General features: G+C 38.9%; 1 protein-coding gene across 2 annotated transcripts; it reads right to left on the bottom strand.

Annotated features, from left to right (window-relative positions):
- Positions 1–13,084: 13,084 nt before the first annotated feature.
- Positions 13,085–18,122, bottom strand: sult5a1 (sulfotransferase family 5A, member 1). 2 transcript variants are annotated; one of them, XM_028583464.1, is made up of 7 exons: positions 17,797–18,122; positions 17,380–17,591; positions 17,002–17,128; positions 16,825–16,922; positions 15,124–15,304; positions 14,329–14,482; positions 13,085–13,238 (listed from the first exon to the last, which is right to left on the bottom strand). In XM_028583464.1, exons 1-6 carry the CDS (start codon positions 17,933–17,935, stop codon positions 14,334–14,336), a joined length of 906 nt encoding a protein of 301 aa, XP_028439265.1. In that variant the 5' UTR covers positions 17,936–18,122; the 3' UTR covers positions 13,085–13,238; positions 14,329–14,333. The 2 variants fall into 2 exon arrangements, with proteins under 2 accessions (XP_028439265.1, XP_028439257.1); XM_028583456.1 differs by lacking the exon at positions 13,085–13,238 and having other exon boundaries at positions 14,002–14,482.
- Between the last annotated feature and the right edge of the window lie 535 nt (positions 18,123–18,657).

Raw genomic sequence — 18,657 nt, 5'->3', positions numbered from 1 at the left:
CATGGCGGTGAATAACCCCTCAATATATATGTCTCCTACTATGTCTCCTTTTTTCAAAACTCTACACACAATTCCTAAAACTGCACACACAAAATGCAAAATGCCTCACATCTCCTTCAAAAGGAAACACTGCATTCAAAATTCCATGAACACATCTCAAAATGAAGCATTTGAATCAAATGGCTAACACTTTTTTCATAATAGTAAATATATGGATATACCAGGTACACACTGTTGTTCTAAATCTAAAGCGCTTTTGTCTTTCATAGGTTTATATCTACATTTACAATGTTCTAGAGTGAAAGTAAATCTGCTGAAAGTGGTTGAAAAGTGCACCTGTAAAAAACAGTAAAACAGAAAATATTGATTGGGCAAAACATCACGTTAGTAAGAGTAGCACAGTGTTGTATACAGTAGCATGAAACAAGAAAACAAAAGTACAAACATATATAACCAAAGATATAATTTTTAGAATAAAGAATATGTGTATGTGTGTGTGTGTGTGTGTGTGTGTGTGTGTGTGTGTGTGTGTGTGTGTGTGTGTGTGTGTGTGTGTGTGTGTGTGTGTTTGTGTGTGTGCGTGTGTGTGTTGTGAGTGTTTGTGCATGCTTGTGTGTCGGGGCAGGGGGGGTGTGTGAGATGGCTCTCCTTCTTACTCTTCTTCCCTCCTCCTCCTCCTCGTTGTTATCCCCTGTCTCTTCCTCCTACTCCTCTTGCTCTCTGTCTATTGTTGGCATCCATTGTTCAAAACAGGTAATCTGACCTTTGACCTTTGTATAGGCCTATACTAAAGCAATGATTGGTAAGTGTTCAGTTATGACATAATGTGTTTGCAAATGTGAGGAGTGTGTTTGTGCCCTGGTAAATAAGTGTAGCATTTTGATTGGTTGTGTTTAGAAATGGATAGCAAGTCACTTCCAGTTAGATTTTTGTGTTTTAGGTAGAGAATTGTGTGTAATGTTTTGAAAAAAGTGTTTTATGCAATTGAAAGCTGAGTGAAAGGCTGAGAAATAGCTAATGGTTTTGGAGATTTGCTGTGTAGTTTTGCACTTTCAAAAATCGTGTGACATGAAAAGATTTTGTGTGTAAGCAGTTGGAAAAAACTGTAAACACCTTTGTTGTCGGTTAGAATGCATCAGTTCACGGACAAGTTTACCCATTCAAGTTTATTCACGTTACGTTTATTTATGTTATTCTAATAAAATAGCTGCAGTTTCCCCAACATAATTACGTTTTTCTTGATTAGATTTTTATTTGTAGCTGACCAGTTAGCTAGTGAGCCAGCAAGCTAACAGTAAACAGCAGCTAAAACACAAAATATTTCACATATCAATGTCACCTTTTGGATGGTTTCAACACCGGGGCGGACGGGGTTTGTTGTAACGCTAGCTAGCTGCTAAACGAGGCTGAGAGACGGGTGTGGGTGGGGATTGTCGGGGAAATCTCCGCCATAGCGAGCCAGGACGTTCGATGCCTGTTGTGCAGCAGCAGAACATCTCCCAGCTGCCTGGAATTATCTCCCCTTCACTTTTCAGTTATCTTAACTTTTCGTTTTGGTGCTTAACCCACCTTTTGTCGGGTTAATTTAGCTAACCGTAAGGACAGCTAAACGCGAAGGGGGGAGAAATTCGGCAGGGAGGAGATTTTCGGCACATACACCGGTAGGGCTACGGAGATGTAGCTAGCTACCGCTATGGATTGCCGCTGTTGTGACTCAGTGCTGGGTCTGATATGGTCTGTTTCCCGACGTTTAATTAAACTGCCGTTAGCGTCGTAAACACCAGGCACTGGGGATAAGTTCTGGCCGGGCGGCGGTTGCTGTAATGGAAGTAGCTGGCTGATAGCTGACTGGGGGCTAACGGTAACTAGCTAGCTATATGTCCCGGGGCTGTTGTCAGCTGTCATCCCGACTGAGTCTCTCTGCGCCGGGGGAGTGAGGCAGACAGACCGGGGTGTGCTACTTTGGCTAAATTAGCATTAGATTAATCGTCTATCTATACAGCTAACGTTAACATTACTAGTGCAGTTATTCGTGGGTTAGCTCAGTCCTGTTAGCTGTGGTCGTTACAGTCATACTAAAAATAACTATTAGCGTGTTGAACGATGTTGTAACCTCAATTTTACCCACAAAGCTTTAGCATCAACGTTAGCACATTGTAGTAACGTCAAGCTGGTATCGATATTGAACTTTCAAAATAGATAAGGTCTTTGTTGTATTACTGTGATAAAAAGTGGGATGTAATTAATCACAAAATGATGCTGCATGGCAAAAAAAAGCAGTATTACAGTAACAAGTATTTTTTTTCTGTGACATTGTATGATTTACAATTACTTCTGAACGTATCATCTTGTTGCCAGTGTTCTGACGGAAGTTAGAGTAACTGGAGGGTGAAAGGTTATATGACACAACTGACGGGCGACTAAAGGAAACGTGCCGTGTCTGAAAATAAAATAACAGATTTCTCTGGGTTTGACATTTGGGATAGTGTAAGAACACAACTCATAAAAATATATAACATAGGTATGGTCATTTTTAGACATTTACAAAGCAGAAACTTTGTAAATGATAAATTTACAAAGTAGAATGGCTGCTTTTCGGTTACAGTTTGTAAAAAGATTACTTGATGGTTCTACAGATTTCAGCTGGCGTGCTGTGAGTTGCACTATTTTGCACATTATTGGGGGTTTCGGACTGGATAAATCCCTCTTTTTAATGGATCCAACCAAATTGGATTTATCGGAACTGCCTGCTTTCTATCAAAATCTTTTCAAGGTGTGGAGTTTTTTTCGTGTGCACAAGACTGAGAACTCATATTCTCTCCACTGGCTCTTGCAGGAACCACTGATATTTTGGGCCCGTTTGGACATTGCTACTTCGTGTTATCTGCCGGGGTTCAGCACCATTTTTCTGCAATCCAAGGTCTTTACTTTGGGACATTTGTTGGCATTTACTGGGCCTCAATTTGAGAAGGTGGATGTTGCATCCAAACATCAACGAATCAGATCTGTTCGTGTATTAACTTGTTTTCTGGTCAAACTTAAAGCATGTTTTACAGTTAAAGAAGACCATTTGTTAAGAGACTTTTCTACAGGGGTTTGTTCTCCTGATGTTGAGGACCCTTTTCCGTGTTTGATTATTAAACCCAATCTTGAAGATGGTACAGGTTTTTTGTTGAAATCAGGTGAATCTTTGTTTTTGGATTTCTTGTCAAGTGATGGAAAAAAACTGTATAGAGCCTGTGTTTAGTGTTAGAAAGTGTTAGAAAAGAGAATCGATACACCATGGCGTTCTGTTTTTAAACTGAGAAATGATGTAAAACTTGAATGGAGATCACTATATAAGCCACCATTGTCTAAAAGGTTTGGTGATATACAATGGAGAATTCTCCATGGTGCCATTGCTGTCAATTCTTTTTTCTTTCAATTTATTTCAGTGTTGAATCCAGAAGTTGATTCTGCTTGCCCTTTCTGTCCTCAAAGGGAGACTGTTTTTCATGCTTTCATACATTGTGTTAGATTAGAATCTTTGTTTATGAGATTGGAAGAATTGTTTTTGAGGTTAATGAAATGTTTTGTATTGAGACCTTTATCTTGGGTTTTAAGTACTTTCGGAAAAAACGTTTCATTTGTCAATTGTTGAATTTCATTCTAGGGCAAGCAAAAATGGCTATTTACATCAGCAGGAAAAACAGAGTGGAACAAAAATGTAGTGATGATGTGAACGTATGTTTTTTAACATCGATCAAATCTAGAGTCTTGATTGATTTTCGGTTTTATAAAACTATGAGTGATCTTTCAACTTTTAAATTGATATGGTGCAGTCATGGTGCGTTGTGTGCCGTTTGTGAAGGTGATTTGGTTTTTTCTTTTTAATTTCTGTAGGTGTTTATGGTGAAGAAATATTGTTAAAATTTATTGTGAAGAGATACTGTTAAAATTGTAAATAAAGTTTTTTCAAAAATCAAAATCTCTCTCTCTCTCTCACTCTCTCTCTCTCTCTCTCCTGGTGTTTATTCACAATCATCCATGCATTTATCAGGATCTTTAAAGGAAGTAGTAATGGCACTCATCGTTCTTTTCATCCACCATTCTCAGGGGGGAGGGGCGGAGTCCATATGTCCATATTTACTGTCAGAAGGCCTATAAAAGTTGGTTCGTCCCAAGTTTAACCACCTAATTTAGCCTGATAGAATGAATGGACATTTTGTTACCACTTAGTTACTTTCCACACTTCACACTGTATAACCAAGTACATTTACTTAGGTACTGCACTTATAGGATCAATTCGGTATTTTTCAACCTGGACCCTTTTTTCCCAGCAGCGTTGTCTAAGTGACTAAGGTGAACAAAAATCTTTATAATTTGTCCACTAAACGCTGTTTTTGCCATTGCCAGGTTCAGATTGTTATAAGTGTCTGACAGCTTTGTGGTAAGGATCCCTTTAAAGTGGTTACACACCAACCAGACAGCCGACCCTCGGCAGAAAAGCCAGTGGAAATGGTCAATCGGGTCCCCGAGGTCCAAAAAATCTGCCTCGGGACACACTGAGGCGACACCAACTTGAGAAACGTAATACGTATTCATAGCAGCAGGCGGCGCTACTCGGTAGTGTTGCCCAAGAAATAAAAACCGGCAGCTGATTGGACTCCGGGTGAGTCCCGACTGCCCTGCCGCCGACTGAACATGTCAGGTCGGCCAAAATGAACGCCGACAGCCCCCCAGACTGACGACGGCACGGGACACACCAACAGATTCGAGTCACTGACCTCGCCAGAATGTCCAATGGCCGATAATCGGTCCTGTGTGTCCCGGGCTTTAGAGATAGACCTTTTTGGTTAAGAGTAAGTTCCTTTTTGTTTAACCTGAAACAGCCCCGCAATGGCCATAGCCAAACTCACCAGATTCCATTTAAACAAAAAATACTTTTAGTGTGGATAGAGCCAGCATATTTTTGCATGTAAATGGGTGAATTAAGGGATTATTTCAACCAAACTAGAGTGGTGATTGTTGGAACGGTACAGACACTTATTAAGCTGAGCATGTAAGTGGCAAAACAAGCATTTTTTGTGGACGTAAATTCAAGTGGCTTCAAATGAAGCAAATTTATCGAGTGCCTTTCGAGCGCAATTCCGACAGGATGAAACGACTGCGGCATGATGCTGCAGAGGTATGTATTCACTTTAGCAGTGTGATCTTGCATACTGTCTCATAATCTTTTACTGTACTGTAATATGTATACTACATCTACACTGAACTACGCAATTTTGCCTGACACTGTTCTTCAGAGAGTTTTACGAATGGATGGAGAGGAGATCCAGCATGAGTTCATTTACGTAGATGAGGCTGGGTTCAATCTGACGAGAACACGAAGGAGGGGAAGAAACGTCATTGGCCACAGGGCTATAGTCGATGTCCCAGGGCAACATGGGGGTAATATAACACTCTGTGCAGCCATTACACCAAATGGGGTCCTCCACCGCCATGCCCATATGGGCCCTTACAACACAGCACTCATACTTACATTCTTGGACCAATTGCACAACATAACAGCAGCAAATCAAATCGATCATATGCAATACATTGTTGTCTGGGACAATGTGTCTTTCCACCGCTCTGCTCTGGTTCAGAACTGGTTTCAGCAACATCCACATTTCACCGTCCTATATCTTCCACCATACTCTCCATTCATCAACCCTATAGAAGAGTTTTTCTCGGCATGGCGGTGGAAGGTATATGATCTCCGTTTCCAGGCTGAGGTACCCCTCATCCAAGCCATGGAGGAGGCCTGTGACCAGATGGAGGTAGCAGCAATGCAAGGATGGATTTGTCATTCAAGACGTTTCTTTCCAAACTGTCTTGCTAATGACAACATTGCCTGCGATGTTGATGAAATTCTCTGGCCAGATCCAGCTAGGCGAAGAGACAATGTCTATTTTTTTTTATTTTTTTTACAGTAAACTTACAGTACAATACGTAAAGTGACATTTTGTTACAGTATTATGAATCTCCATGTCAACATTTTCGGCGTGTTGAGAAATAAATGAGTTTCTTCAGTCTGCAACATTGGTCTTGTGTAGTGTTTAGTTTAGTGAATTTACATTATATTTGTACTTTGTTGATGGTAGCCTACTCTAATCATAGGGAAGTAGAAGTGCTAAAAGTGTTTTAGGTTTATCACAGCAGAGTGTAACTCGTGCAAACAGAGTATAGTAATTTGAAACATGTGTGTTTCATATGGTAACAATGTGTGGTTGTTAAACAGAAGTGTATAGTTTTTACAGGAGTGTTTAATTATGCAAAGGATCTGTAGTGTTTTGCTAATTGGGTGTGTGGTTGTGCTAATTGTGTGTAGTGTTTGGAAAACACGGGCCCTGTTTTGAAAATCGTGCTTAAGCAATCCAAAAAAACTGTAAATTAATCTAACATGCTTTTCTTTGAGAACGTTGTGGTGTAGTTTTTTTTTTAACGATGCTTGAAGTGCATCCAAACTTCAGACATTTTTTTGTCTCTATTCAAAACAAGGCTACAGTTGTAAAAACATGTATAATACCTTTTTATCTCCTGGCACACAGGGTTGATTCAGCTGTGTGCAGATGATTTGAATAATCTAGTTTAAGCAGCAGCTATAGACTGGTGTATTTGTTTGCTTTCAATGCCACATAAGTGTGCTGCTGATACTTACCGAGCTTATTTAGAATTTCACAGTTGTGTGTCTGTATGTACTTCCTGCATTTGTGAACTGACTTTTGTGTGTCGTGTGTGTACTTTTGATGTCAGAAGGCCTAATTGGATAGAAACGACATTCAAACTCAAGCTTATGCAACAACCTAGATGAATATTGTATCTTGTCTTTTCCAAACGTGGTATGAAAGCCTGTTTCATGAAATAATCATTACTCAAGTCCTGCCTTTAGATTTGTGTTTTGTGTTAGTTTGTAAATTAGATTCAGCTGCTCAGAAATCCCACTGTAGGTAAAGAAAACTGTGTGAAGACTGACTGTGAAATAAATGTATCTCAGAAAATTTCAATGATACAAAGTTCCCTTTTTTGTAAAAGTGGTTTGTCTCTCTTTTTTCACCTTCTGTCACTTGATTTTTGTTAAATGTACACAGAGTAATTGAGTTGACAAGGGCTCCAATGGGCTGTTGCATCAGCTGCTAAAGAAGTCAACGCATGGTCACACATACAAACACTCACACACTGTTGTAACATTTCTGCTCATTTCTGTGCACACTCACACATTTCAGCCATGTGACAAGCCATTTCACACTTCTCTATATATCCAGCTTCAGACGACTCTGCTTAGGGGAAGGAAGTTGAAGGGTAAAGCTGGTGTCAGTGTTACAGATTGTTTGGATTGCTTAAGCACAATTTTCAAAACAGGGCCCGTGTTTTCAAAACACTACACACAATTAGCACAACCACACACCCAATTAGCAAAACACTACAGATCCTTTGCATAATTAAACACTTGTAAAAACTATACACTTGTTTAAAAACCACACTTTACCATATGAAACACACGTTTCACATTACTATACTCTGTTTGCACGAGTTACACTCTTCTGTGATAAACCTAAAACACTTTTAGCACTTCCCTACTTCTACTTTCTACTTCCCTATGATTAGAGTAAGCTACCATCAACAAAGTACAAATATAATGTAAATTCACCAAACACTACACAAGACCAATGTTGCAGACTGAATAAACCCATTTATTTCTCAACAAGCCCAAAATGTTGACATGGAGATTCATAATACCGTAACAAAAATGTCACTTTACGTATTGTACTGTAAGTTTACTGTATTAAAAAAAAAAAAAAAAAAAAAAAAAACCACAAACAAAACTAGACATTGTCTCTTCGCCTAGCTGGATCTGGCCAGAGAATTTCATCAACATCACAGGCAATGTTGTCATTAGCAAGACACCTTGGAAAAAAACATCTGGAATGACGAATCCATCCTTGCATTGCTGCTACCTCCATCTGGTCACAGGCCTCCTCCATGGCTTGGATGAGGGGTACCTCAGCCTGGAGACGGAGATCATATACCTTCCACCACCATGCCGAGAAAAACTCTTCTATAGGGTTGGTGAATGGAGAGTATGGTGGAAGATACAGGACGGTGAAATGTGGATGTTGCTGAAACCAGTTTTGAACCAGAGCAGAGCGGTGGAAAGACACATTGTCCCAGACAACAATGTATTGCATATGATCGATTGGATGTAGTTATGTTGTGCAATTGGTCCAAGAATGTAAGTATGAGTGCTGTGTTGTAAGGGCCCATATCCATTCGTAAAACTCTCTGAAGAACAGTGTCAGGCAAAATTGTGTAGTTCAGTGTAGTATACATATTACAGTACAGTAAAAGATTATGAGACAGTATGCAAGATCACACTGCTAAAGTGAATACATACCTCTGTATAATCATGCCGCAGTCGTTTCACCCTGTCGGAATTGCGCTCGAAAGGCTTCATTTGAATAGGTTTTTTAGGATGCGTGCCAGTGTTGATGTTGAGACCTGATGGATATCGTTGAAACTGGCGTGGTTATTGACAATGTTAGTTTGGAGCTGATTGAGTGTTATAGCATTGTTGGCCAAAACCATGTTTACTATCTCTCTCTTGCCGTTCTGTGAACATAGGAGGCCTTCCCCCTTGTCGTTCCTGACCCTCAATCCTATGTAGAAAAAAAAAAAAAAAAAAAAAACAGTATACAATAGTACAGTAATTTCACAGGAAAAGGTAACAGAAGTGCAGATAGTGCATAGAATACAGTACTATAAGCAGTTAGTGAAACCGTGCAGATGTGTTTGATATGATGATATTTTTACAATACCTATTTTCCAGTCGAAACGTTCTTATCACACCTGCCACTGTGTATCGGCTTAGATTTGGCTGTACTCGCAGTCCAGCCTCCCTCAGCGTCAGGCCATGGTTGACAAAGTGGTCAACCAGTGTTGCGCGGATCTCATTTGTCAGATTCGGTCCTCTTTGAGCACCTTCTTGTCTTCGTCTTCGTCTTCATCTTCCTCTTCCTCTTCCTCTTCCTCCAGCATGGCCTCCATCTCTTCCTCTTCCTCTGTTGATTCCTCCTCTGTTGATTCCTCTTCCTCCCCTTCTTCCTCCTCCTCGTCGTCTTACTCTCTCTGACTCTTTCCATTGTGCTTGAAAACCGATGAACTCACCTGCTGCTTTTTATAGTGCTTATACACCTGATTGGTGTGTCTACAATTAAGCAAACAAGTGTTTGCACACCTGATGACTGTGTTGAACCAATTGGTTGGACGGTGCGGTAATTTGACAGTCAGTGCTTTGGTATTGCAAGGAAGTGACTTCATGATAGATTTTTGTGTGTAATGTATGTTAAGTGTGTTTAGTGTTTTGCAAATCACTGTGTGTAGAGTTTTGCAACAAGTGTGAGGTTGACAATGTGCTTATAGTTGTGCAAATATGGGATGATGTTTTGCTTCTTGAGTGTAAGGTTTTGCTAATAGTGTACTACTTTTAATTTTAGTGTGTAAGCTATCCAAAAAACTGTATAATTGCCTTGGATCACCAGGGTTCAAAACTACAGCTTCTGTTCAAATTTGGGAATCTTTTTTTTTTATGATTATTATTATTAATGGTGTTGCTAGCCTATTTCGGGTAGGGAAGACATTTTGAGCTGTCAGAAGACTGTCATCAACTTATTATTTAGTTATTTAGCCCACACATTGTGAGTTTTGTTAATGATCTCAGATCAAATTATTAAATCATTGCTTTTAAGGCAAAAGAGACCATATTAATGTGGTGTACATTCCACACAGGTGTTTTCAATTCAGGCTAATTAAACCCAACACTAGGTGCAACATTGCTAATAGGAGTCAGGGAGAAGCCCTGGAGCCTGCATATAACAGTATATATATATATATATATATATATATAATGGCATATACAGTATTCCCACAACTTTATTTGACCTTTCAATCATGTACTTTTTTTTAAATCCTTCAACTTCTCCTAGCTATTGATATGATACATTTGGTTATGGTTATTGATTTAATTATTACAGTTTTTTTGAATTGCTTAAGCACGATTTTCAAAACAGGGTCCGTGTTTTCAAAACACTACACACAATTAACACAACCACACACACAATTAGCAAAACACCTTTGCACCTTTGCAAAATGAAACACTCTTGCAAAAACTATACACTAATTTATAAAAAACATATTTTGTTACCATATGAAACACACGCCTTTGATTTGACTTAATTAAGTTTTAACCATATACACACTGCTGTTGCTAACCTAAAACACTTTTAGCAATTCTACTTCTCAGTGATTAGAGTACTGTAAATGAAGTACACAGAGACATTTACAATAAGTTCACCAAACAATACACAAGACCAATGCTGCAGACTGAGGAAATAGAATTTATTTCTCTCCATATACCCAAATCAGTCAACTTGGAGAATCAACAACAAAACATGTCCCAGTTTTCATTCTACGACAGTAGTGTGCATAACACTGTTAGCTCCACAAACAACAAACCTAAAATATTCTATCCAGTACAGGTTACAATCACAGAAAAAACAGACAAAACAAAAAAAAAAGATCTGAAAAAGTACAGAAAATACTAGACATTATCTCTTCGCCTAGCTGGATCCGGCCAAGAGAATTTCATCAACATCACAGGCGATATCCTTATTGGCAAGACAACGTGGGAAGAACCGTCTTGAATGTCGAATCCAGCGTAGATTTGGTCACAGGCGTCCTCCATGGCCTGAATGAGGGGTACCTGAGCCTGGGGCCAGAGATCGTAAACCATCGCCTGAATATGGGCCCCCTTCCTTCTTGTCGTTCTCGACCGTCAATCCTCATGTCACAGGGATGGGTATCAAAAGTGCTGATATGGTGCATACAATGAGCAGCTGATTACTGTAACTGTAAACAGATTTTCTTTTACCTGTTTCCTTGTCGAAATGTCCTTATGACAGATGCCGCTGTATATCTACTAAGATTTGGCTGACTCTTAGTCCAGTCTCCCTTAGCATCAATCCGTGGTTCACAACATGGTCCACTAGTGTGCCTCTACCTCTGGGTGCTAATTGTGGGAAAGTTTTAATTTTAGTGTGTAAGCAATTGTAAAAAACTGTAATCTCTCTCAGAACACTGTCAACATTTTGCATGTGGACTAATCATGTTTCCACTGTAATAGGGTGGCAGCATAAATCTTAGAGACAAATGTCTTAAAACCTGGACAATCTGCATGGCGAGAAACCACAAAAGGTAAATAAGAAAATTATTTCAGAATTTGAGTTACTTGGCCCTTTAAAGTTAAACACTTGCTCCAATGGATAAAAGAGTACTCCAGCAATCTATCATTGCACTCCTATTGATGGACTAACAAAGGACAGTTTTTAAACAGATCAAAATTGATGCAGCAGAACCAGAGATATGTCATTTTTATTTCACACATTCTTTTTCCTTGTCAAAGCCGGGCACCTACATTACCCAAAATGCAACTTGACAACCAACAGTTCAGTTGTTCATTTATCAGATTTCACACAGCTCCCTCTGGAGCCACAAAAGCTTTTATACAACTTTTTTTTTTACATATGCAGTTGTGTGAAATGGGTGGAGTTCCTCTATAAAGTTGGAGTGAGCTTGGGGTGCCCAGGTAGCTCACCTAGTAGAGCATTTGCTGTGTCCCCCCTGCATCGGCTCCGGTTTGATGTGATTTCAACCCCCCCTTCCTTGTCTCTTCAGCTGTACTGTATCAAATGGCAAACAAACAAAACTTAAAAAAAAAAAAAAAACTACAACAAAAATCAAATCTTCAAAGTTGGAGTAAGCTTGACAAGCTACGTAACTAACTTACATTCACATTTACATTTTAGACTACACATCTTAATCAGAATCGGACTCTCTATTGAAGATTTAACTATTTGGCAACACATGCTCTACTGTAACCTAAATATAAAAACATATTGAAACATAGTTTCCATGAAGGGTATACTATAGCAACATGGCAGCTTGCCCACCATTAAAATAGCATGGAAAGTCTATTATTTAATTATTATTGTCTGTTTAGTCGTCTGGTTTAATGCTACCACATATCTATTCTTATATTTTTTCATAGAACCATATGTTTTTTATACCACTTATTACATTTCAAAACAGGACATGGCACAATCTAGCCAACTTTATGATTTATCTATGGATCATACTGCTCCTCACTAGTTGTTTAATGTTTTTTGCGAATACCAAATCCAACTCTCGATTTAAACAACCAAACTCTAAACTTAGCCTCAAAGTTAAATTTGTATTGTTGTACTGATGTAAAAGGTTTAAGATGAACTGTTTTATTAGTCAGCTTGACAAATTCACAAATGTCAAACAGTATCAGGGTAGTTAATGTTTCTTCTATTATTTGGTTGAATATGACTCAGTAAACCTGTTGGCATAGGTCAAATAAATGACATTGTCTCATCACAAATTACAATGAGAGTATTTCCTCTATTTTATTTCCTCTTTCACTGTCAAACCAAAAATGGTGCAAGGAATCCTCTTCTCTTTTTTAAAGGTGCCCTGCCATTTCATTACTTGTGATGTCTGAAGTTCTACCATGGACTCTGTAACATTTTTTGTGGAAAAAATGCCTTGGTTACCTTGTTTCAAGCCATTCTAGCGTGGTATAGAAAGCATGCAGGAAGACTCAGCTCAATTTCTGCCAGTTCTCATTAATATTCAACAAGCTAAGCCGATTGAATCTGATTGGTTAACAGCTAGCCAATGAGAGCCTGGCTGTCAGCATCCTTTACCCAGCGCAACTGGACGAGCTCATGAATAGTAATGAGCTCAGGCAATATGATGTCAGACTGACCAGCTTTTGTAATTGGCCTGATTTCTCTGCTTATTTCTTTTCAGTGTCTAGAGCAGACAGAGGAGGTAGCAGTTCATTTTCAAATTCACCACATAACACAAACACATATGGACCTAACATATTTCCAAAAACACAAGGAAAAACAGTTTTGTGTGGCAGGGCACCTTTAAAAAACAGAAATCCACAGAGATGATATACAGAGGATATGACATTACATAACTCAACAACACAACACCTTACCACATTGTATGTGCGCAACAGGCCAGGACACGTCAAAAGCTCTTGTGGTTTTATGTGGTTTATTTCTCTATGACATGTCCACTGCACTGAATCTCTCTTTCTCCAAGTACCCAAAGCAGTGCAGTGTCTTCTTTCTTGAAAAAAGGAAATATATCTTTAAATCTTCCACAGACCTGAAGAATATCATCTTTGCTTTTGTCACATCTTGTTTACACGGCTGTGACTTACACTGATCATATTTGAAACACTGTGTCTGTCTCCGCTTCCTGTGTTGCTCAGACTAGATTCAAGACTATACATATAATTCCTAACTTGTATGTATAATGTTTGTTAATAATGTGTTCTCAGAATTTACAATATGTTCATGTTTGTTTTGCTATGAACTAATTTAATAATCGTGTGCTACTCCAAACCATTCAGTTTCCCAACTCCATGGTGTTATTGCTGACCTAAGCCTTAAAGACATAGTTAGACATTTTGTTGAGAATATCAATATCAGTCTTTGTCCGTACGGTAAATATTTAGCTAGAGCCAGCAGTTGGTTGTCTTAGCTTAGCATAGTTCTGTACTATCTGTACTGTATGTTCACTCTATTACTGTACAGACAGACACACACACACACACACACACACACACACACACATGCACGCACGCACGCACACACACACACACACACACACACACACACACACACACACACACACACACACACACACACACACACACACATACTCGATAGGATTTGATCAAAGCTCTCCAGCGCATGGAAACTGGAGGGGGAGCAACACCTTTCTTTGGGTGTGTAAAGTGACAGGACGCACAAGGGCGGCTCAGCCCTGTAGATGAGGAGATTTAAAATATAACATTTGACCTGTCCTTCCCCCTCTTTTCACAGTTCTGCTGCTTATATAGATGTCAATTTTGCTTGAATTGCACATTAGCAACCTAAGCCACTTGTTTTGCACTAAAGAACACATCATTTGGACAACCAACTATAAGAGGATTTATTGATACATAATAATAAGCATCATTATAAGTGTCACATCGTTTCAGACACATTACTGCAATGAAAGCAAAACTGCACTATACATGCAAGACATTGAAGGGTACTAAACATTGCATTTCAAAAAAGTGGCCCTATAATCATTTACTGTAAACTACAACTCAGGGAAACCCATCTACTTGTGATCCATCTCCCAGGATGCAACATGATTTCTAACCTTATTTAGTTTTTTTCATTAGTGTGCATCTCCTCTTTATGTTGCTCCTCCCACACAAACTCTAAAGCGCAGTCCTCCATCTTGGACTGGAAGATGCTTTTGAAATATTGATTCAGCTCCTCTGTGAACATGTTTTTCCAGTCTCCAATTTTACCTGAATTGTAGGAAGGGAACAGGGAGGGATAAGATTTTATTAAAGGCCAAGTACGTGATTTTTAAAACAATATAAACTACAATTAAATGTACACATAGTTCTTTTCAACTGATCATGATTTTAAATATAGGCCTTTTGACTCCTTTGTCTACAGACATTACAGATGTAAACAAGACAGTTTCACTCAGATATTCTGTCCAATAGATCAGCGACCGTTTTGACTAGATGACATTTGTTAACGACGTTTGGTGCATTTGAAAAAGTGCAGTGTGAATGCAACCAGACCAAATGAAAAATGCAATAATGTTGCAACTTAACCCCTGAATTGCACTGAGTCTACTGAACTATAGGTGTAAAAACGCAGTTAGAGGCCTGAAGAGATCAAATAATCCAATATTTCACAAAAATAAGGACAATTAATGTAACAGAATATATATTTTTTTATATCTTGTGACCTCTCAGATTTATTTTTGGAACCCTTGGGATGTGCCGACCCTCAAGTAATTTTTGGATTGATAGCAGGTTCCAATTTTGATGATCACGGTTTTATTTTTTTTTACATTTGGATTACATATTGTGAGAAATAGGACACAATCAATTAACCAAGATTGATTTATCAGCATTTAATAGAACAGCCTCACCTTTTCTCATAAAGGAGCCCTTGCTATGGTCCATTATGTCCGCAGTGACCAGGGTGTAGTTGGCCATCTTGTTGTCTTTCATGCTGCTGAAGCGGCAGTGTTTCACACAGTTGTTGATCTCGTCCTCCAGCAGGGGACTGTGTAGGTGAGAACTCACCCTCTTTATGACGCCATGTAGGTCCTAACAGCAGGAAGAAGAAGGAACATTATTAAAAATGATTCAAAAAAGGAAATAATCCCAAAATAAAATTTGATTGCAGAGTGCAATGACTTCCTCAGAATTCTAAAAAAGGATTACAACCTCTGATGTAAGATTTGAAGTCATGTTTTGAAGGAAAACTTAGTTTGAAAAAGTGACAAAGTAAACATTTTCACATCATGAACTTCCATTTCTAGACTTGCTTCGGCCTTTGTGATTGAGGAACAAGATAAATATGTATCTTACAGTTTTTTTCGATTGCTAAACGAACAACTAGAGTCACGTGCAAAACCCAAGCAACAGTCTGCATTACCAACAGTCACCTGAGCTAAACAGTTCATATCACCTGCAAAACTCATTCAAAGCAACACAACTCTTAACACATGTCTAAAAACAGGCTAAGTGCAGCCAAACACTATGCACAAGCATCACTGAGATAACACACACCGTCACCCACAACACACTGAGAGTAGAAAACACTAGCATCAAACACCAATACAGAAATTACAAACTTTTCATCTTTACAGTTTTATAAATTTGAGTGACTTGAAACTACTTAATAGTTTATTTAAGGAAAAGATATAGATTGTATAATATACCAATTTGTACGTAAGGTAAACAAGAAGGAATGAAAATCAGCAGTTTTCTTCAATATAGTATTTTGTCTCTGGTAATTTATGGAATTACTGGGGAAAAAAACTAAAGGTACATACGTAACAGTACCAAAGAATAGTGTGACTAATCCTGCCTCTCTCCAGCATCATGCGGCAAGTTTTCTTCATCACATTGGATGTCTGCATCATCTCTAAATACAAATGAATGTGGTGTTTCTGTTGCTTTCACCTCCATTAATTTCGGAAAAACAGTAAGAACGCAGTTTTACTATTGTAAAGATAGAGTGTTTTTCACTTTTTTTTATAGCTGTGGATAATCTCAGACATCTTACCTGGACATATTGGTATCTTTGCTCTTTTACCTGTTTCTCTCAAACGGTACAGTGAACTATTGTTTCATTCTCATTTGGTGTTTGTATACAAAAAAGGCTTTCTGAGCTTTCTCTGTATAAATACCGTATATGTTCACTAACCAGTCTAAAACAAGACACCTGCTTAGGCTTTCAGCTAACATTGCAATCAGCAGTGTTTGATAGGCACCAGACTGAAATCTATTCTGTTTTGAATGTGTGGTTAACAGTTTTGACAGCAGTGTGTTAGCATTTGAACACATTGTTGTAGATCCACAGTGATGTGCACGTTGTGGTTAAAGTCATGGGATAAGTGTGTAGAGTTTTGAAAACTGTGTTCAAGCAATGAAAAACCAACTAGAGTTTGGTCCACATGAACTGCTGCTGTGCAGACTGTAGTTAGAGTTTTGCACATGTTACTGCAGTTGTGCCCACTGTCGTTTAGCAATCAAAAAAAACTGTAAAAGACATTTTACATTTTTAGTTGTCTATTTAAAATTTTAAATAGATGATAAATGATAAATCAATTCTCCTTTACCAATGACATCTCTTCATAGGTGATGTGAAGCAGATTGTTCATAGTTGCTGTCTGACTGGTCCAGCCTTTAATGTGGTCAAACCAGGAGCCATAGTGCACTGCAACAAAAGTACAACAAGTCAGCATCCTCACAAAACAATGAAATAAATGGATCTATTTGTCCTGATGTCAACTCACCTGTGCCCTCCAGGAATCCATTTAAAAACTCTGGAAATGAGCCAGCTTCAGGAAGGAAGTTGGCCATTTTGTGGAAGTGATAGAAGGACACTGCCACATCTTTAGGGTTTCTGCTCACATAGATGACCTGTGAGATGACACAGAGCAACAATGTCAAAATGTTTGTACTGTACCAAGAAAACCAAGATACATACTGAGCGGAGTAGTTACACTGTTAATAAATTACCTCAAACCTTTTTCATTTCTATATTACAATTTCCTTACACTTTCTGACTCTGATACCGAACTGTCTGGTAATATATAAATTGACCTGGCCAATTTATTGGCCTTTCTCTATACTCTGTGGTCTAAACAGTCAAATTAACATGTACATTTGACCTTTGCTTTGGAGCCCTGGAGGGTGGGCCCGAGCAGGTGATGAGGCAGGTGTGAGGTGATGACTCGAGGTGTGGTGGGTGAGGCCTCCAGTAACGCAGCAAAATAATGGTGCTCCAGCCAGGGAGCCCGAGTCCAGTTTGGGACAGTTTGGGACCCTTGTGGGTCCCCTCTGCTGGATATGAGAGACACAATTTCCTGCATCCATGTGGTGCCTGTTGAGAAAAAAGAAAGATCTGACTTTAATTCTTAAAAAATTGCATAATAACGAATTATGTAACTTCCAGTCACAGTATAGCATCCTTAAATGGATTTGACATGTCTGCAATGAGTTACTCAACATGCTCATGCGGTTAGTTGCATAGACTTAAAGACACTGCATGTGCAATGTATCCTGATCAGTTGGCTGTCTCTTCTTACCTGACTTTGGATAGGAGACGATGACGATATCCGTGTCCTGAAACGGAAATTTGAGAGCAAGTTGTAAGGAATCCTGGGTGTGCAGGTGTCCAGGAAACAAAATACCATGAAATGTCTCTATGACATCCAACCTGGCCATTTCCAACTTTGATATAAGTATGGTCTTTGCTGGTTCTGTCTCTCTCTTTCTCTCTCTTTCTCTCTCTCTTTCTCTCTCTCTCTCTCTCTTTCTCTCTCTCTTTTAGCTGCCTCCTGACTAGTTTTTTTTCTGTGTTTACCTTTCTGTAACTCTGCCTGTCTCTACTCTTCTACTGTCTCTTTGTGCATCTGCACTGTGAGAGAGACCAAGTGAGGAACATACAGGCTTTATATGAGCGAAAAAAGAGGAAATGCAAATGGCGATCCTCAACTTGGCGTCAGGAAGTGGGTGTCACTTGCAAATTGTGTATATAATCGCCGCTGCCATCCGGCTGGGATCTGGGTTTGTTTTGTTTAGGCCGTGGTTTGTACAGTATGTTTACCCCGCAGTAGTTGCTGGAATTTGAATAATGTTTGATGCACGTCTAGTTTTCAATAGTTATTATTCACATATTTTTAACAGCGTGAATCCAGATTTTACCCTCACATTTCAGCATAATGACTTTGAAATTCACAAGAAAAAAAAACACTCTGTCTAACAGTATATCATATTTATTGTGTATCACCTTGTTCTAGCTGTTGTTTTATGGCCACACTATTCCATCAAATGAAAATATTCTTGATGTCTTGTGCATCATTTTAGACACACTTTAGACAAAACTCAGCCTTAAACCCACAGAGGGTTTGTGGATCCCACGTAAGGTCTCGACCCTGAGAGGCAGC

The sequence above is a fragment of the Perca flavescens genome, chromosome 1, assembly GCF_004354835.1.
Source record: "Perca flavescens isolate YP-PL-M2 chromosome 1, PFLA_1.0, whole genome shotgun sequence".
Classification (NCBI taxonomy): domain Eukaryota; kingdom Metazoa; phylum Chordata; class Actinopteri; order Perciformes; family Percidae; genus Perca; species Perca flavescens.
Note: the sequence above shows the minus strand (reverse complement) of the source record. Positions and strands in the feature narration are given on the sequence as shown.